The sequence below is a fragment of the Chelonoidis abingdonii genome, chromosome 1, assembly GCF_003597395.2.
Source record: "Chelonoidis abingdonii isolate Lonesome George chromosome 1, CheloAbing_2.0, whole genome shotgun sequence".
Taxonomy (NCBI): Eukaryota; Metazoa; Chordata; order Testudines; family Testudinidae; genus Chelonoidis; species Chelonoidis abingdonii.
The window spans coordinates 354,041,984-354,063,803 of record NC_133769.1 but is presented as its reverse complement, the minus strand read 5'-3'; the positions used below and the strand labels follow the sequence as shown (position 1 = coordinate 354,063,803).

Genomic DNA, 21,820 nt, shown 5'->3' with positions numbered 1-21,820 from the left:
TCAGATTGCTGTCCAGAGTGGTCACAGTGGTGCACTGTGGGATACCACCCGGAGGCCAATACCGTCGATTTGCAGCCACACTAACCCTAATCCGATATGGTAATACCGATTTTAGTGCTACTCCTCTCGTTGGGGAGGAGTACAGAAACCGATTTAAAGATTTAAAGAGCCCTTTATATCGAAATAAAGGGCCTCGTTGTGTGGACGGGTACAGCGTTAAATCGGTTTAACGCTGCTAAAATCGGTTTAAACGCGTAGTGTAGACCAGGCCTTAGAGGAAAACATCATATTGACGGACTCCATGCCATGCTTTGGGAAATTCCAGAACAGAACTTTTGAGCTCAGGATTTTAAGGTTCCAATTACCTACATCTCTTTATGTTTGTTTAAAAGTGGTATAGATGCATCATATAATTCATGTTCATTAGTTATAAAGTGCCATATAGAACATGGCACTTCACAAAAATATATTAAGCCTACATCCTTGTGCCAAAAGAGCTTACTGTCTGGGGCTAGCTTGTGATTGAGCGTTTATCTCTGAGTAACAGGCAGCATGCAGCTTTACGGACCCATGACAAGTCCTGAGTGGCACAGAGTGGGACTCACATTCTCATTGCTTTCTTGCCCACAAATCTGGAGAGAAGTCATTTACTGCAGCCTTTGAATGGGTGCAAATTGCCCAGTCCACCCTCACACTTGCACGCTTTGTCAGCTGTCCTGGCTAGTGGGGAGGAGAGCCGAAACATCACCCAATCCTCACACCTCTATGTCCCCTCCTCACCCACTTGCTCCGTGTGAGTAGGAGACAGCAGCTCTAAAGTCCATACAAAGCACACAGAAAAGGAAACGTCCCTCCCTTCTGCACCTGGTACAGCTTAAAAAAGGAAGCAGAGTAGCTGGCAGGCAAACAGGGGAGGTGAGGTGATCTAATCTAATCTATGCCCTGAACTGCTCGGAAGGAGCACTACGGGAACTCTTGCTGCCTGAGCAGTGGAGACACTGATCAGACCAAGCCTGCCAAGGAGGGACTGGAGACCCCAAGACCCCGACCCAGTGGGGAAGCCCTTGCTGACTTCTGAAGACTTCCACATTATTTGACTCCTTATATGTACCCCAAAAGGTGCAGGCTTGACCATGTGACCTGGACAGAGAACTGAGTTGATAAAAGAAGCATCAGAGGGATTGCCGTGTTAGTCTGGATCTGTAAAAGCTTTCATGGGTGAATACCCACTTCATCGGATGCATACCCACGAAAGCTCATGCTCCAACACGTCTGTTAGTCTATAAGGTTCCACAAGACTCTTTGCTGCTTTGATAAAAGAACAGATCACTGCATGGCCAACAGTCAGAAAGGGGAATACCCAGGAGGAAGATAATCTGCCACACCTCACCCTGACCACTAGGCAGCACTGCTGGTGAATGTTCCCTTTCACAGGGTAGTTAGCATAATTAAGAAAGAATGACACTGTTAAAAGATGCTTTACAGACAACTAGGGAGAAAGGCTCCATGTCAAATGAGTTAACAACACAACGAGGTAACGAGCAGGCTGGGATGAACAAGAAAAATTGTTTGAACATGCAGTGATATTCAGCAGGTGACTTGTTAGACACTAGTATGGGTTGAAATAGACACAGATGGTGTTCATACAAATATTCAAAATCATTTTAATTTCAAACAGGTTGAAATGCAGCCACTTCTAGAATTTTAAGGAAATCCATTACAGGAAATTGATTTTTTTTTTTAATGCCTAAAATAAATATAATCAAATTAAAAACAACAAGGAGCCCTTGTGGCACCTTAGAGACTAACGAATTTATTTGGGCTAAGCTTGCATGGGCTACAGATGCATCATATGCATGGAGTGGAAAATACAGTAGTGGATATATGTATATAATACATGAAAAGATGGGAGTTGCCTAACACGGCTACTAATCTGAAACCTTTAATCAAATTGCTATTCCCACGTTTTCACCCCAGTTTTCAGTAAATGAAAAGTTTCAATCACTGTTTTAGTAACATTTTTATGATGGTTTGAATACAATATTTTAAAAGGCACAATTTTTGTGATAAATGAAATTTTTCAACAATGTTGGTAACTTATAAAAATTTGCCTTTAAAATAACTACCATTTTTGGATGAAAAATCTTCAAGTCAGAATTTTTTGACCAGCATCATCAGTTACATATGGGTTTCTTGTTGCTTTTTAATTATATTTTATTGTTTCATTGTGGAATGGCAGCTGCTGCAAGAAGTGTGTTTTAGGGAGAAGAGGGTAAGGGTGTGGCAGACTAGGCCAGAGAGTGAGGGACAAATAGCAGGATGGTCCAGTGGTCAGATCACTAGACTAGGATCTGGGAAAGCTGATTCAATTCACTGATTCTTTATCTGTGTGACCTTAGGCAAGACACTTAGGGCCCGATTTACAAAGGTATTTAGATGCTGAGTAAGATTTTCAAAAGCGCCTTAGTCATCTAGAAGCCTTAATCCCAATGACTTTTAATGAGAATTAGGCAACTAACTTGCTTAGGTGCTTTTGTAAATCCCATTAGATACCAATCCCTAGGAACCTAAATATTTTTGTAAATCTGGCCTTTAGTCTTTCTGTGTCAGTTCCCCTTGCCTCACAGGAGTCTTGTAAGGATAAATACATTGAAGACTGTGGGGTGCTCACTGTACAGAGGATCTTAAATATCTAGACAGATATACATGAAGGCCGAGAGAGCAGAGAAGAAACAACCATGGAGATGGGAGCGGGTGATGAGTATGAAAATGGAGGTTAATCATGTAGCCTTTGGCAAAATGCTAAGATTGGGGAGTGCACTGAACACCTGTGCTCATAAAATGAGGGTGTGGCCTGGCTAGAGCCAAGGAGATTTAATGCAGGCACTGCACAATCTGCCCTCCCGTGCCATGTCTTTGCATCTGCCCCTACAGTTTCATCAGCCAGCCTTTTAATCAATTGGCAGAGTTGCCAGTTTGGGATGTACTGGCTTCAACACAATGAACAGTAAATGATCCTTAGATCTAGACTAAAATCAAAATAAACTTTACTGGTCATTTTTCATATTAGAATTCCAAACAGAAAAAGCTGATTTTTTTTCTATTACACTGGAACACAATGGTTTCAACAAATCAAAGCGCAGGGAGCCTGTAGAGTTCCTGCCTCCCAGCAGTCATTTTTCAAATCCATACAAATACGTGAGCTCATTTATTCTGATCTGCTAATGCTGCAGTGGTTTCAGCTGTGAAACACTATGCAAATCCTTGCACCCTGATTCATTACTGTACTCGGGCTCATTAGACATATATTCTCAAAGCTTCCCCATCTCTAGAACAGAGGTGTCGATTCACCCTGAAAGACTGATTTCAGAGGTTCCCAGAGATTTTTTGCTTAGTCACCCTTTGGAGATTCATGTCCCACACATCCCCAGACCATGGAGGCAGGCATGGGATAGTCCAGACAGCTAACATGGCAGTGCTGGAGAGAGCAGGAGGCAGGGAATGTTGGGTACCTGCATGGGATGGGAAGGCAGGGGCACCCACAGTTCACTCTCCTCCTCGCCCCTATGCACATCCCTGTCAGGAACAAGAAACTGGTACCCAGATGCCCCCACTTACCCACTGCTAAGCCCCGTGAGACCATTGCAGCTGCTGGGCAGGCTCAACCCTCCTCCTCACTGCTGCTTTGTGATGGTGTGAGGCTAACCTGCAGTGACTCCTTCCCCCTCCTGCCAAGTCTAGTTGGCCCAGCAGTGCACATGCACAGGTGCCCCAAGGCTGTTTGCCTGCCTGCCCCAAACTTGAGCAAAGCCCCTCCATGAGCCTCTGCAAGATTTGCAGTCAGGTTATGACAGCAGTCTCCTGATGGTGTCACCAGGCAGGGATCTGTGGGATGCAGCTGACTGAGAAGCACCTCTGCTCCATGCTGCTTGCTGCCCCTCAAAAACCACACCACCCGCCCAGGGGGCATGCCCCACAGCTTGAAAACCAATCATTTAATACATTAATATTTGTAATAGTGTTTTAAGATCCACGCTCAGTTACTAACATGGCGGCTGATTCCAAAACAGATAGAGGCAGGAGCTCCAGTACAGTAACACCTCACTTAATGTCCTCCCGCTTAATGTTGTTTCCAAGCTACATCGCTGCTCCATTAGGGAACATACTCATTTAAACTTGTGCAATGCTGTAATTATTTTCAAACCCAGCGCTCTGAAGGGGAAAGTTCTGCTTCTCTCTTGCTGCTGGCTGCACGGCTGCCCCTGCTCTTCCTGAATTCTCCAGCCTGTGCTCGCAGGGCCGCATTCCGAAAGGGGCTTTAGAGCTGCAGGCCATGGCCCCGGGGCCCCCTTAGCCCAGGGCCCTGCAGCCCCTAAAGCCCCTGCATTCCGGGTGGCCCTGCCTGCCGGGGGGGCTAGCTCTCAGAATCGCAGCCATGGGGGGCGGTGCCATGGGGGGCGGAGCCACCCACGCACCCCCTGCACCAAACATGGGCTGCCCCAGGTAAGTGCTCTGCACCTCCTACCTACCCCAGCCCTGAGCCTCCTCCCATCCTGCGTGCCCTCCCGCACCCTAGCTCCTGCCTAGACCCCGCACCCCACCCTGAGCACCCTAACTCCCTCCTAGACCCCGCACCCCCATCTTGAGCGCCCTCCCGCACCCTAACTCCCGCCTAGACCCCGCACCCCACCCTGAGCACCCTAACTCCCTCCCAGACCCCGCACCCAACCCTGAGCGCCCTCCCGCACCCTAACTCCCGCCTAGACCCCGCACCCCACCCTGAGCACCCTAACTCCCTCCCAGACCCCGCACCCAACCCTGAGCGCCCTCCTGCACCCTAATTCCCTCCTAGACCCCGCACCCACACCCTGAGCGCCCTCCCACACCCTAATTCTCTCCTAGACCCCGTACCCCCACCCTGAGCACCCTCCCACACCCTAACTCCCGCCTAGACCCCGCACCCCACCCTGGGCGCCCTCCCGCACCCTAACTCCCGCCTAGACCCCGCACCTCACCCTGGGCACCCTAACTCCCTCCTAGACCCCGCACTCCACCCTGAGTGTCCTCCCGCACCCTAACTCCTGCCTAGACCCCGCACTCCCACCTTGAGCATCCTCCCGCACCTTAACTCCCTCCCAGACCCCACACCCAACCCTGAGCGCCCTCCCACAACCTAACTCCCTCCCAGGCCCCACACCCAACCCTGAGCGCCCTCCCACAACCTAACTCCTTCCTAGACCCCACATCCGACCCTGAGCACCCTCCCACAACCTAACTCCCTCCTGGACCCTGCACCCCACCCTGAGAGCTCTTCCACACCCTAACTCCCTCCCAGATCCCGCACCCTCACCCTGAGCCCCAGGGATAAGCAACGGGCACCTCCCCACCACAGTACAGTACAGTACAGTACAGTACACAATGCCTTTTGTCTGCCCAAAAAAATTTCCTTGGAAACTAAACCTCCGCATTTATATTAAATCTTATGGGAAAACTGGATTTATTTAACATCACTTCACTTCAAGTTGCATTTTTCAGGAACATAACTACAGCGTTAAGTGAAGAGTTACTGTAATTATTTTCAAACTCGCGGGAGCCCTGGCATGCCCCTCCCCAACCCACTGGGCTAAAGCCCCAAGGCCTCCTGCCCCTCAGCTGAAGCCCACAGCCCCGAATGGGTGGAGAGTGTGGTGGGCTTAGAGAAAATCTCTGAGAATTTAAGCCCTGGATAGAGGTCATCACAGAAGCATTGTTTTATACCAGTAACTACTTAGGGGTGCTTTCGTTTAACTTGGAAGTAACCCCAGTCAGAGCTACTGAACAATCTTGGCTTTTGCCTGAGCATATCAACTGCAATCATAGTTATTACTAAGTAAGTAGACAGTATCTTCAAGTTACCACCTAATTAACTCATGGCACCACCTTGTCCACTCTATATTTCTTTCTAAAACTATTATGGATTTGACATGAAAAAGTGTGCTAGAATTAGAAGTTATGGTTTTGTCTAAAGAAAAACAGATATTTTATGTTCTAAATGTGTATTTACAGCACAGATGAGATAGATAGACTTCATTCTTTTCCATTTCGCAAGGACTGAATCAGTGAAAGGGAATGATTATTTTGTAAAAGACTTCTCAATCACATTTTGGAGCTGATATTGATTATTATTAGTTCCTGTCCATTTGTTCCTTTTCAGAGTATTATTTTTATCATCTGGGTGTTTCTTCTTCACTTTCATTAGTTCTTCAACCAAATTCACATCAGACATTCACAGCATACATTCCAAATGTCAGATCATTACTCTTTCATGCTCCCAAATTCTAGTAAAATACCTTTGAGTGAAACAACATTCTGAGTTACGCGAACATTGGTAAAATCAACATATGGCTAATATTTTCATTAAAGGTTACGGTTCCTCTGGCATAAACAATATGTTTTAAATAATGAAAGACAATGTAGTTTATAACAAGGTTTTTTAAAAAAACAACAACAACGTGACAAGAAAGTAAACATTTAGTGGAAAGTTTCACTCCTATTTTATTGACCAAGAGTTAGTAGTCAGGTTCACGTATGAGGCGAATGCAAATACTATACTAAAGGCAACTTCAAGTGGAAACCATCTGTCAGGGCCCCCCCCCACTCTGAACTCTGGGGTACAGATGTGGGGACCCACATGAATGTTCCCCATAGCTTGTATTTTACCAGCTTAGGTTAAAACTTCCCCAAGGCACGAATTCCTTTCCTTGTCCTTGGACGGTACTGCTGCCACCACCAAGTGATTTATACAAAAGTTCAGGGAAGAGTCACTTGGTATCCCTATCCCCCCAAAATATCCCCTCAAGCCCTTCACCCCCTATCCTGGGGAGACTTGAGAATAATATACCAACCAATTGGTTAGCAATGTGAGCACAGATTGTCTTTAGGACACTGAAAATCAATCCGGTTCTTAAAAGAAGAACTTTATTTATAAAGAAAGTAAAAGAATCATACCTGCAAAATCAGGATGGAAGGTAACTTTACAAGGTAAATAAAAAGATTTAAAACACAGAGGACTCCCCTCTGAACTCAGCTTCACAGTTACAAAACAAGAATGAAAACCACCTCTTTAGCATAGGGAAAACTCACAAGATTTAACAAAAGATAACCTAATGCATTTCCTTGCCTACTTACAACTTCTGTTATTTTAGATGGAACATTCCAGGTATATTTTCAGGAGCTATTGTACCTGCTTGGTCTCCAGAGAGGGAACAAACAAAGAAAGCTACAAACAAATCCCACCGCACCCCCCAGATTTGAAAGTATCTTCTTTCCTCATTGGTCCTTCTGGTCAAGTGCCAACTAGGTGATTTGAGCTACTTAACCCCTTACAGGTAAAGCAATTCAGTACAGCTGTCAAGGAGGGATTTTATGCTACCCTTTTCTTTATATTTATGACACCATTGGTGAGTGTCTTTTATTGCTCCTTACTATATATAAATGTCTGAAAGTTTCTGATTTTTACATTTTTCTTTCCTTGCCTTTTCCTCCTTGATATCAAGTCTTGGTTTTCCTGGTTATGCTGCTGATAAAAACCTAGAGATGTGGACCTGCTTAAATCCTAGGGTGATTTTTGTTTTGTTTTTGTTGTATTAAAGCTTTTCTTTCCACTGTTTAGTTAAATATGAGTTAATGGCAAATTAAAATATTAAACAGTCTGAATAAAAATAATTCCTCTTTTTAATGAGCTTGTACCAATCGTCCTGTTTATAGGCAGTCTTATGAATAGATGTGGAGACTATATTAGCAAAAGGGGGCCCTGGTACTAGGTAGAGAATCTAGGCAGTATTATAATGAAAGCAACATATAGAATAGTATCCCGCTCCTGCCTCCAGGGGGGATGTGTGTGACATGAATCTCCAAAGGAGGACTAACAGTAGAGAAGAAATGCCTCCTGTGTCAGGGTTTAGGCAAGTTCCATACACAGATACGAATCTTTGTGAAAAAAGTAGGTATTTAAATATTTTAGGATAATTCTTATGTTCCTTATTATTGGAAACGGAATTGCCAAGCAACCTAACAGCAAGCCTAGAGCACGACAGAACCCTTTAATGTAGGGGACAAAGAACAATACAATACTTAAAGTGAAGACAACATAAAATTCCATAGATAACAATAAAATGGGTGTGCAACATTTTGAGTGACATCCAAGAACATGGTACATTGTGCAAACATCACGGTGCCTAGTTTTCTCACACAGTGTGGATTTTCATACCTATGTCTTTACCGGTACCCACCCGCAAATGATCCCAAAGTGTTTGAGTCATTTTCACCAGAAAACCTTAGGAAGACTGTGAACTTGTAGGAATAGCATTATACATCTGAAAATACCTATCATCTACTACTGCAATTCCAATGCCAGAATTATAGGTGCTTGGGCAGGTATAAACACCATGAAAGTTATTATTTATTTGTATTACCATGACTAGGATCCTTAGTCATGGTCAAGGACCCTGCTGTACTAGGTCCCACATAAACAAAATATGGACCCTGCCCCAAAGGTAAATGCAGACAGACAGCTGCAGGGGGTGAGGGGGTGTTACAAGGAAACAGCGAGGCAATATTGGTCAGCATCACCCAAAGATCTGGATTTAAATCTGCATGGAGGGGCTCCAAGAGGTAGAGATTAAATATTCTTACTTTTTTTACAACTAATATCCTAACTGAAAGAAAACATAGTTCATCTGTCTGAATGATAAAACTGGTACACCTCTACCCTGATATAGCGCTGTCCTTGGGACACTAAAAAATCTTACCATGTTTTAGGTGAAACTGCATTATATTGAATTTGCTTTAATCCGCCAGAGTGCGCAGCCCCCCCGTCCCTCCCCAGAGCGCTGCTTTACCACATTATATCCAAATTTGTGTTATATCAGGGTAGAGGTGTATTAAAAGAATGAATCTTAAAGCTTCTGAAATCTGCTTATGACAAAATTGCCACATCTCCTCCCACCTCCTGAAGTAGTATCAAAATGTATATTACTAGTTCCTCAAAATTCCTTTTATGTTCCACAGTAATTGTTACAATAAAAGTTCATTCACTGAAAGGCACATGCATTTCATCACCCTCCGAGAATACGCTGCCATAAACAGTTTGAGAGAAGAAGCATCATTTGCAACATTTTTTAGTGACAATAGGAAGCTATAAAAAGAACCTAGTTGTGTTTCAGGGCAAATAAGCTTTAGAGAGATACTATCACATCTCCTAGAGATTTCTCTTCCTAGATCAATCATTGTCTTGATGCGTAAAAAGACAAAGTCTGCTTCTGGTCCGCTCATTAGTTCTTATTGCCCTGAGAAATACTTCTGGTAGAAAAAAAGAAACGAAAAGAGTTCCTGTGTACTTTGGGTCTGATCCAAAGCCCATGGAAGCCTTCCCACTGAATCCAAAAGCATCAGATCAGGCCTTTACAAGTGTTATGTCTCAATGAAACTAAAGTAATAGAAATATACTTTTATTAAGGTTTTGGGTAGCCCCAAATTCTCTGTAAAAATCAGGGAGTAGTAAAAAAAAAATCAGAGTGGACATGTAACAACATACTATCAAGCAGTGGGACAAAGGCATTTTGGAATAAACAGTTTCTTAATTAAACTACTCATACGTGTAAGTTTTTGAAGGATTTGGGCCCTAAATTTTTTCTTTACTACTTTTTCCAGCATCTTACACAATAGGGTTGTGATAGTTTTGGGGGGACTCTACATGCTATAAAAGGCCAGAATTTATACTAAGTAACAAATGGCTAACAAGAAACAGTGACAGCGTTCGTATTTAAACTTTGTAATGTTGCATTAGGCACAAGGGCTCTAATTCATTAAGTCACATAAAAACATGCCTATTGACAAGGGCACTACTTACATGCTTAAAGTTAGGCATGTGCTTAAGTAACTTGTTGAATTAGAACCAAAATGTGAGAATCTTTAGGTATGTCCTTTATCACCAGTCATTATCCTACATGATCTTCACTTTCTGCCAAAAGCCCTCAAACCCCGCCATCCGCAGCCTAACCCCTTGCCCCAACCTGGAGCATCCTCCTTTACCCCAAATCCCTCATCCTTGGCCCCACACCAGAGCCCATACCCTCCTGCATTCCAACCCCCTGCCTCAGCTCAGAGTTCCCTCCCATACTCCAAAACCCTCAGTTCAACCCCCCCTCCTGGAGCCCCCTCCTGCACCCCGAACTCTTCATATCTGGCACCACACTGCAGCCTGCACCCCATCTCCCTGAGTCAACCCAGTGAAAATGAATGAGTGAGTAAGGGTGGGGAGAACGAGTGACATAGGATGGAGTTAGCAGGGGTGAGGCCTCAGAGAAGGGGTGGGGCAGAGGGTGGGGCAAAGGTGTTGGATTTTGTGCAAGTAGAAAGTTGGCAACCCTAGGCCCAAGTGGGGTAGGGGAGGCAGGTAACAAAGAATGAGTGAGGCTGGAAGTGAGTCTGGGGAGGTAGCAAACTGTGAGGGGGGACATTTTTGCCTAAACAGTTAGCATTTGCCACACAAAAGCAGCTGAAAAGAGGGTCTATAATGGGAAGTGTTGGGCAACCTTAATAATAGGCAGTGTTATGAGCCCTACCTATAATTAATATTCATAGACAATGAAGAATTTCTAAACTGTTGCCCATTCAAGGTTTGAGGATTTACTTGTTTCATGCTTTGTTTATAATTACTGAGTTCATTAATAGCTGCTTTTCTAACGTGAACAATAGTTTGATATTAAAATGTGCTTATTTAGTCACAGATGTTTGAACAAACTTCATATATTACAGAGATATAACTATAATTAATGTATAGGTTCTTACTGCTATTAGACTGGCACTGAATTTCAGATGAATTCATATTTGAATGAAATTTTGTAATTTTGAATAAGCAATTGCAAAAAATAAAACGAGCAAAGACATTCTGCAGCTGCATGCTATATGCTGTTAGGATTTCCACTCAAGTGCAAGAAATACAAAGGATGGCATATTCAAAATTTGGATAACACTGACATTTGGAAAGGTAAAACGAAGAACTGTAAAAACTGTGCAAAATTTTACCGATAAAGTAATTCTGGCCCCTTTGCTCTCCTGTAATAAATACACTGGAATTACAGCATAACTGCAAGACAACTTTAGGTTTCTGAAGTAGTCCCAGTTTGACTAACACGTTTTTTAACTAAAAAAAGTAAAAGGTCCAACAGGGTCAAGTTCTGAACTCCTCTGGGTTTATACAGCCCTTATTTTCCAAAGTGGAAAAAATGGATCAGAAATAGGATGTTAACTAATAAGTTAGGACAAAACCAGAACAATCCTTCAGCGTAGCCACTTTGAAATTTGGTTGTTTTTTCTTTACTTGCACACATTGCACAATGTGTGTTGGTTTTATTATCTTGTGTGTTTGTGTTCTGCACTCTCCTTCATTACAGATTGGTTCTGTATACTGAGCTGAAAGAATGTAATCCCTGCCGTGTTGCCACTGCTCATTTTAAAATTTTCCCTGTAGTGTTGGGTGTGAGGATATTGTCTGCATGAGTGGATATAACATGCAGGTAGCAGCTATGAACCCAAAATTGATTCCAGTCTGAGAGACTTATACAGTAAGAACTGACTTTGTTAGATCTTGGAAAAATGCATTTGTTATGATGAAATTCTTTCTGGAATCTGAGCCTATCACCACTGTTTGTTAACAACATACGGCAACCTCCGAAAAGCTCTTTACAAAAGAGAAAGGCTAAAAACTGATCATTAATTTTTCTATTTTAAAAAAATTCCTATTAAGTAATAGTAACTTTTACCTATCTGACAGCAATGCCCAGCACATGCTAGGTGCTGTACAGAAACACCCTAAAATGCCTCCAATCTCAAAAAAGACATACAGATAAACAGATGAAGGGTTGAGACAATATGTTTCCCCTCCATCTGATACCAGAAGTTCAGACACAGACACATATAGCTGGAATTTTTTCAGAAAAAAAATAATTCCAAATCAAAACAAAAACTCTTGGTATTAGTAATATTTGCTAATCTGCAAATAAAACTCTTCGAGTTTTACAGCTGCACTGGGAAAAGGGAAAGTCACAATAAATCCACAATATTTTTTCAAAAGAAAGTTAGTTTTGATTTGTTAAAACTTTGTTGCACTGAAAAATTCTGTATGTGAATTACTACTTTGCACTGTATGTCTCCAGACTTTATTACCTTCCCTAATCTGTCCAACTAGGAAAGAATTAAACCACACAATCCATTTAGCATTTAAAAAAAATAGATACAATATATTTAAAGAAACATTTTGTGCATACATTTGACTAATATTTTGTGTATCTGATAATGCAGTGAAGAGAATTTTATGGGGGGTGGGTGGGAAATCAAGATAGACCAAGCTGTAAGTTCAACTGTTTACAAAAAGAGGAAACAAAATATCATACTTACATAGGGAATTGTGTCCAAGGTATCTGTGTTGACAATTATAGGGGCGGGACTAGCCTGAGAGAAAAAGAAAGGGGGGGAAACAAATTTAAATTCTTGAAACTATTAAATATTCAAATCACAGTAACATGAAATTCAGAGCTAGCACCCTCACCTCTCTTGAATGCTCAAGGAACAATGGTATGTGCCTTGGGTATCTCCTAATTCACTGGCATTTGAGGTCAGTAGGAGGTACTCAGTACCTTGCCAGATTGTGCCCAAAGAGCCTGATCTAAAGTGCACCAAGTCAATAGGATTCTTTCCATTAACTTCAATGGTTTTTGGATTAGGCTGTAACTGCACAAGAGGTAGACATTTACTGGTTAGTATTGTATGAAATGGGGAGTTCTGAGGTCTCAGGGCTCTATATAAACATGAGTTTGTTTGTTTCAACTCCCACTGTGTACACACTTCAAGTCTTGCACCTGAGCAAAATGAATTTAAAGTTAATGATGGAACCCAGAACCAGGCAAGTTTCAAGCAGTTTCAAGTTTCACTAGAAGCACTGAGCACAGCTCTACCATCAAGTACTGTTCTTATCCTAGCATTTCACAGCCCAAGAAGCAGTCACCCTACCCCACCACCAAAAAAAAGGGCATTGATGCAGTAATTCAAATACTTTCGTGTAACCGCGTGGTTTTTAACCTTTCAATTCCATGATGTAGGAGAAATATTTCCATCTAAAAAGAAATTATAGGTTATATGCAACCACATTTAACATTTGCTTAAATTATTTCCCATTATACAATTGTTCAATCACAGGGAATACACTGAGAACAAGACACACATATTTTGGTACTCTGAAGTAGGTGCAATTCAGCTGATGACCTGTCTTCATCTATTACAGTATTGTATGGTTTGATATTAAAAACCACTTTCTAAATATCTGAAAATAGACAATCTCTGTGACTGCCTTTCATCCAGTTATCCTCGCTGGCCCTCAGTAACTTTAGTTAGCTTAAAGTAATACATACAAGTTTCAGAATCTTTTTCATTTAGATTGTTATAATTTCAGTTATAGGCTATGCAGGAAAGATTCATAATGTGTAACCACTGAGTTTAAAAATACAGACCTTCCATGTCTACCTGTAACTTAACTTGAGCTTTCATGAATGTTTGTCATAAACAGATAGTTAAGGGTTAATATCTCTTTTACCTGTAAAGAGTTAAGAAGCTCAGTAAACTTGGCTGACACCTAACCAGAGGACCAATAAGGGGACAAGATACTTTCAAATGTTGGTGGGGGGAAGTCTTTGTTTGTGCTCTTTGTTTTGGGGGTTGTTCACTCTTGGACTAAGAGGGACCAGACATCAATCCAGGCTCTCCAAATCTTTCTGAATCAGTCTCTCATGTTTCAAACTTGTAAGTAACAGCCAGGCAAGGCGTGTTAGTCTTATTTTTGTTTTCTCAACTTGTAAATGTTCCTTTTTGCTGAGAGGATTTTACCTCTGTTTGCTGTAACTTTGAACGTAAGGCTAGAGGGGGTTCCCCTGGGCTATGTGAATCTGATTACCCTGTAAAGTATTTTCCATCCTGATTTTACGGAGATGATTTTTACCTTTCTTTTTCTTTAATTAAAAGCCATTTTTTTCTTAATACCTGATTGATTTTTTTCCCTTGTTTTTAGATCCAAGGGGATTGGATCTGGACTCACCCGGAAATTGTGGGGGAAAGGAAGGGGGGGATGAATTAAATTCTCCTTGTGTTAAGATCCAAGGGGATTTGGATCGTGGTTCACACAGAACTTGGTGAAAATGCTTTCAAGGCACCCCAGGGAGGGGGAAGGTTCTGGTGACAAGGAAGTGGTTCCAGACACTGAAATTTCTGGATGCTGGCAGTGTTACCAGAGTCTAAGCTAGTATTAAGCTTAGAAGTGTCCACTGCAGGTTCCCCACATCTTGTACCCTAAAGTTCAGCGTGGGAAGAAGAACCTTTGCCCAATATGTTCATCACCATTCTTATGTCTATATTATGAAATACGAAAAAAGACGGATCTTAAGCCTAATACTGTGTCTCTGTCACCTTTAGATTTCCTTGAAATCCTGTTTTACTTCTCCATATTGATTAACCTAAAGATCAAGATAGTCAGGGGAAAAATAAATCTAGCCATAGTTTCCTCAGATCTTTTATTTATTTACAATTCCGTCCAGAAATTAAATGCCCTTGTCTTTCCTAATCAAGCATATTTGTTAAGGTACAGGAATCAATCAGCAGCCCATATTTTTCTCATCGCTTCCACTCTTGCCAGTAATCCGGCCCTAATTACAAAAATTGCAGCAATGTATTCATTTTCAGACAGTACTTTAAGGTTTCTCAGCAGGAAAACAATGCAAGTGATGAAGAAGCGTAGGGACATTATAAATAAAGATTAGTTAAGGACTTGGAATTTTCTTTGGAGAACCCCTCAACTGTTCCTGTAATCATGTAACCTGAAAGACAATGGACATGTCCATCCATAAAGAACTTACTTGGTCCTTGTGACAAAGTTCCTGCTCTACCTTGGTGGTCCTGCACTTATCTGGCAGATTTGCTCACCTCAGTGATCTCCCCCACAGTCTGGATCAGCTCCTCTGTGTCGGATCAGGAGTTGGGGTTTGAGGGGAACCCGGGCCCGCCTCTACTCTGGTTCGCAGCCCAGGGCCTGTGCATTGCACCGTCTATAGCGCCTCTTGTAACAGCTGCATGACAGCTACAACTCCTGGGCTACTTCCCTGTGGCCTCCTCCAAACACCTTCTTTATCCTCACCACAGGACCTTCCTCCTGGTGTCTGATAACGCTTGTACTCCTAGTCCCCAGCAGCACACCTCGTACTCTCAATACTGGTGCCTATTTCTCCTAGCTCTTCACATGCACCTCTCTCCTCTGGCTCTCTCGCCTGACTGGAAGTGAGCCCCTTTTTAAACCCAGGTGCCTTGATTGGCTGCAGGTGATCTAATCAGCCTGTCTGCCTTAATTGGTTCTAGCAGGTTCCTGATTACTCTAGTGCAGCCCCTGCTCTGGTCACTCAGGGAACAGAAAACTACTCATCCAGTGACCAGTATATTTGCCGTCTACCAGACTCCTGCACCCCACTGGCCTGGGTCTGTCACAGTCCTGTTTTAGGAACTCTGTTGATAAGTTCACAAACTGTTGAAAGATAAGCGCCTGCACTATGCAAAACAAATACTTTCCAGACAACTCAAGAGACTGATATCTGAAAGCATTTTAGGTGAAAAGACCTCTGGAATTTTCCATGGATGGCACGTGATAAATGATGAGAGATAGATATAAAACCCAAAAGACTCCAAAGTGGGGGGATGGCTTGTTTGTTGGGGTCTGTTCCTCTTATTTTTCACTCCAAGTTGCAGGTCCAATGGGTATCAAGCCACCTGGGCCGCAAAACATGGGGATTCTTGTGTTTTGATAATGTAACCTTAGCTATCTGGGACATGGTCCTGCCCTCTCATTGCACAATTCCTTCACTGATTCTGCTATTGAGAGGAGAAGAACCTTGCCTTTCAAAATGACCATGCCTCCAGTGTTTTCTAACAGATAGGGATTGAGACAAGGAAACAAAAGATATCTGATTCTATTCCCAATTCTGCCACTTGACTTGCTGTGTGACCTTAGGCAAGTCACCTAACTGCTCTGCCTGGGTTTCCTAAGTTATAAAATGGATCTTGTGATTCTTATTTACCTTTGAAAAAGATGCTGAAATCAACAGATGATAAGCGGTAGATAAGTACTAAGAACTATTACATTTTAATAATGAACAGTTAGTCCTGGAGTTTCAAAAATGCACTTCTACCTGGCAACCTCCTGCTCAGCAGGACGAACTCCACTAATGAGTTAATATAACAAAGGGACTCCTTTAGGACAGAGGGATTATTAGGGTTCCAGTACTCCAGGTACTGGATTTTAGAGACGGTGACAGAGAAGCATATTGAATCGATTCAGGGGTTAGGAAAAGTTAAATCAACCCAGACATTTCCAGAACACTTTCCCTCTATGTCTCCAATCCTGTTCCTCATCTAGATATTTAATTTTTGATTCCACTATCTAGCAAGACTGATGTCAACTTACTGCTTCATCCCTGCTGCACCTGAAAAGGACCTTTTCCTCTCACTGACTGACTGGAGAAATTGCTTCCACCCAGACTATACCAGGGCTTGGAAGCCAAGACAGCATACTTACAATTGCAGTGCTCGACTGGTATCAAACAGTTGGGAAAAATATTGGAAAAGAGGAGATAGAAGTTTTTTTAAGGACATGAACATAGGAGACATTTCTCCTATAAATATACTCAGGAATTTCCAGCTCCAGTCAGTCAGGTTGTCTGTCATCTTAGCACCAAAGGCATTATTAGAAAGCATAGTAAAATAAACCTGAACCATTAACAGAGAGTACAAAGCTACACAGTCTTGTTCATGAGGATTTTTTCCGTACAGCATCCTCAGAGAGTCATAGACTTTAAGGTCACAAACCCCTAACCTATGTCTGAGCCACTGGAGTCCTCAAATCATGGTTTAAAGACTTCAAGGTGCAGAGTATCCTCCAGCAAGTGACCTGTGCCCCACACTGCAGAGGAAGGTGAAAACCCCCCAGGGCCTCTGCCAATCTGCCCTGGAGGAAAATTCCTTCCTGACCCCAAATATGGCGATCAGCTAAACCCTGAGCATGTGGGCAAGACTCACCAGCCAGACACCCAGGAAAGAATTCTCTGTAGTAACTCAGATCCCACCCTCATTAATTGACCTCTAAATATTGTATGCTATGCTTATACTCATCAGGCAAGATGAACTCTGATTCCAGTCTGAGTACTAGTTTTAGCTTGGTTGGCCTTGGTTTAGATACAGTGTTAATGTAATATATTGTCTGTTTTTAACTAATTTTAATTCTATTCAGAACACACAGCATTTCCAGTTCTTTTAGTCCTGGGGCATAATGCAATATACCACAGGGGTGGAAGGGATGGAGTGAGGGTGGGGCCTGGGCAGAGCACTCCCCTGGCAGACAGAAACTTGGCACTTTTATCCCGGGACCCGGACTTCCCTAGGAACATCCCTGGCTGGGGTCACACCAAAATGCAGCCACATTGTTTAGCATCTATTTCTTCAAAAGATGTGGAAAGGCCACTGAATACGGTGACAGGTATGTGACCCTTAATCTAGAGACGCTATTGACCTGACAACAGCTTTAAGTGAATTGATCCGAGGTCTGATATGCATATCTAGTTTTGTCAAGTTTGTTTAGGCTTAGCAAGGCACTGATACCTTCATGGACAATGATGAGCAAGACTCTAGAACTATCCAAGATCTATCCTGCATATTCTTTCCAATTTCTTATGCCTCAACCTTCAGCATCTTGGCAATCTACTGTGACACGACTGTTATGTACCTGGACACTGGAGAAAGATCTGGGACTCATGGCTCATGCTCATTAGCTCTTAAATACCATCAACATCTCTTATTCTGATCCACTTTCAGCACTGACAAGATCTACTGAAGAGTTTCATCTGTCACTCTTCTTCCACGTGCCCAAGGATGTCATTCTTCATTAAAATGTTTTGGTTGTGGTAGCCCAGCACTCAAACAGATTTAATATCTGATTCAATGAGTATATAATGTCTTCAAGTAAACTAGTGCATGATTTCTAATGGCCAGTAGTAACGTGTAACACCCACAAATGCTTCAATGTCCTTTGTGTTCAGAAAACCTTGGTCTCTTTGTTACTAATAGAACTTACTGGCTCCAAGAATTCACTGAAAGAAGAAAAGAGACTGAGGGTATGGCTACACTTGGAAATGTGCAGCGCTGGGAATTACAGCTGCGGTCGTACAGCTGTGTAGGAACAGCGCTGCAGTGTGGCCACACTGACAGCTACCAGCGCTGCAGTGTGGGCACATTTGCAGCGCTGCTGGGAGTGGTGCACTGTGGGAAGCTATCCCAACGTTCAAGTGGCTGTAACGTGCTTTTCAAAAGAGGGGGGTGGGGTGGAGTGTGACAGGGAGAGTCGGGGAGACAGAGAGAGCGGATTTTTGGAGCAGACACTGTGAGCTCCCTGCCTTGCAAATTCTGGCCATTCCTCCACCCCTCTCTATCACTCTTAATGTAAAAAGGCTTCAGACCAGATAAGCAGCTTCTCCGACGGACTCCCTCCCCCCGCCCTGCTGTTTGTCTCCTCAAGCAAACAGCTGTGAACATTTCAAAGCCTCGGCTCGGCTCACTGGAGCAAAGAGCAGCTGTGTTTGGTAGCTCCGGGGAGTACCTTCCGGTTTGTTGTAGACAGGAATTCTGGGATACCTCTTAATACCGTGGAGGCCAATAACAGCGCTGGTGAGCGTCCACACCTGATGAGCAGCGCTGCATCACCAGCGCTGGATTTGCTACACCCGCAGGAGACCAGGAGTACAGCCAGCGCTGCAGTCAGGGAGTTGCAGCGCTGGCTGAGCTTTGTAAGTGTGGACACTGAGTAAGTTGCAGCGCTGTAACCCCCCTCACCAGCGCTGCAACTTGCAAGTGTAGCCAAGCCCTTAGCTTTTGCTTTCTTTTCTCGCTCTCTCAATTACTTTTCAGAGGACGCTATTTGTTGTAATAATAGCATATTGTGTTCCAGACAAACTACTTAAATGGAGAAAACTAGTGATTAAGGATACAGAAACACCAACACAGGCAACAGTGGCTGCAAACACAAGATATTCTGTAGGAGAGGTACCAGCCAGGATGACATTCAAAATGTGCAAGAATAAAGCTGATAGAACCTTTTCTGTTTCCATGTTACAGGACAGAACTCCCAAGACCCACAAAACAGCACCACATGAAGGAATTTGCTAAGGCTAGCATGTGAGTTCTCATGAATAATTCTAGTTAGACTCATAACATGTCTATAAGTGATCCACCTAAGAAGTTATTTTCACCCATGAAACAAACAAAATATGATAAATATGTTTTCCACACAAAGAGTTTACTATCAGTCAAAGCGCTTGCTACCAGAAATAGTTCCATGGAATGCTTAGTCTAAGAGCAATCCACAGGAGTGAACATGGTATAATTATAGTAATAAGCACTATGTCTGATTAGATGGCTTTTGAAGTACTGGACTCAAAAATTGATAGTAGAACTGGGACTAAGATAATGATATACACATATATAGTTTTTGAATTTCTCAGTTTCTGAATAGGTTTTGTTCTTGTTTTTTAAACAGAGACACTGTCCATGCATAGTCAATTTCCAGTATGTTGCAGAGTTTTGTGTGAAGGATGCATACATTTAACAGGGAAGAGACAGGGAAGAAAGATGACATTTCTGGCAACTGGGTATGGGACAAGTGAATACACAAATGAATACAATCATCATCATTAGGTCTCAGAGCCAACACAATGGGGATGAATGGCACACTTTACACCTCTCAGTTTTATTGTTTCAGGCTGCTTAAAGCCTCAGAAACGTTACCTGCTCTATTTAGGGCACCCCTATGCTCTAGCCAGGGTTCAAGGTGTGAAACAGTCAATTCAGACACCTCACACTTTCCCTACTAAATTCCCTGAGTTTCACCTAAAGCTGGTTTAACATGTGGCTGGGAGTGGATGTCGACAAAGTTGAACAGGTCTCAGGCCTACAGAAACACAACACTGCATTAGTTTAAACTCAGTTCACTTTTTCAAGGTTTTTCTCAGAACTATAAGAGCTAAGATACATACATACACTCTAGCAGAGAAAGGGTGCAAGCAACCACATGCACAGATTAAGAATTACTTGTGTGCGCATGTGTTGCCACACACACACAATTCTAATTTAAATATACAGATCAAGACTCCAGAATTTAAACTTTCAGTCTAAAATATACATTGAGTTTAACCTGACTGTTTGCCACAGAATTGTGCTCCAGAATTCTATATATAGATGTGAAACAGAAAAAAGTAACTTGTTATTGTATATTGCTATCAGACAGTCACGGGCAGAGTAGAAGAAAAGTGCCTCAAGAAAGCCTCAAGGCCTTTCCTTATCAAATGTAAGGAAATGTAATGTATAATGCAGCCTTCATATAAAGCATTACAAGTTAAACTAAATAATGTATCTCAAAGTTATTACAGAATGTGTATATTTGAAATTTATTTCCACTTTTATTTTTTTTTTAATATAATTTTCCAATTTTTATAAAAAGCTATTAGCTGTGACATTATCTATCATGAATAAATTTGGATCTTGGCAGAAACTGACATCTCCATCCAGATCAGCAAGATGCCAAGGGGAATAGTTTCTCAAAAAAACCCAATCCAACCCAACCCAATCTATATATAGTCAAAGTCCGTCCTCTTCTGATATGCCTGATAGTGGCTTAAATTAGCAATGATTAGCATAATAGCAGTAACTTTATATCCAATATCTGATTCAGTGAAGGACATAAAAATGTCAAAAGAAGAAGGGCTGAAGAATAGGAGATATAATTATGATATTTCTATAATTCTGCTCAACATAATCAACAATAAGATTTTAGTTGACTAACTCTCGGGATTTCCGCTTCCTAGGCACACAAAAAAGTAGATCCGTTTGCCTTCAGTTAGGGAACTTAAATGAAACCCAGTAGTGAGAATCACACAGGTTTCTGACCACTGTGTCTCAGAAGGCTAGTGTGAGAGAAATTGGTTCAGCATTCTCACACTAGGGCCTCAATGTACTAAAGCATCCCTAGGCCATGATTCTGCATTATTAGGGACCCATTCAGGAAGGATGCTTAAAACACATGCTTAACTTTGAATGCATGCTCAAGTTGTTTTGAAAACTCAATGGCACTTAAACAGGGGTGGTTAAACTTAAGCACCTGTTAAGTTGCTTTCTTGAATCCAGGAACCTGAGTCCCAAGATCTACAGAGTAGGAATACATGCAATATGGTTTCTTTAGAGATGTATCACATCAAAATCTTGACACCTGATAATGAAGTTGAAGTTTTCATGTAGTTTATAAAAAAATTAATGCAAGATGATGCATGCTGGAAAAAATCTGATTTGGCACTGCAAATATTCAAGTGGCAAAAAATCCCTACTGGACGAAGTTATCTAAATATCACCAAAGTAATCAAAACTGACAAATCCATTAATACGATCATTTTTAAAGAGGTGTATTCTAAGGATTTTATTTTATTGTTTCCATAATTTTTATTATTTGTTCAGGCAACAGAAAGGTGTTTTACAGAATAGTACATCAAGTTAATCTACATACAATATTGTCTATTAAAAGTATGTTTGTCTAACATACTTTTTTCATTACATAAACAATAAAAAGAATGGCTCTTTCTTTAACATTATTTTAGCTTTTGCAATCAGCCATAATGCCCTCTGATTTCCAGGGCATGTTTACACTGCAGCT

General features: G+C 42.1%; 1 protein-coding gene across 16 annotated transcripts in view; it reads right to left on the bottom strand.

Moving 5' to 3' along the window:
• DLG2 (discs large MAGUK scaffold protein 2) overlaps positions 1-21,820 on the bottom strand; it is a 1,558,615-nt gene that overhangs the window by 577,432 nt on the left and 959,363 nt on the right. For all 16 annotated transcript variants that reach the window (XM_075061772.1, XM_075061757.1, XM_075061758.1 and 13 more), the window contains one exon: positions 12,439-12,492. In XM_075061772.1, the coding sequence (XP_074917873.1) occupies positions 12,439-12,492 (54 nt within the window). The remainder of the gene's footprint in view (positions 1-12,438; positions 12,493-21,820) is intronic.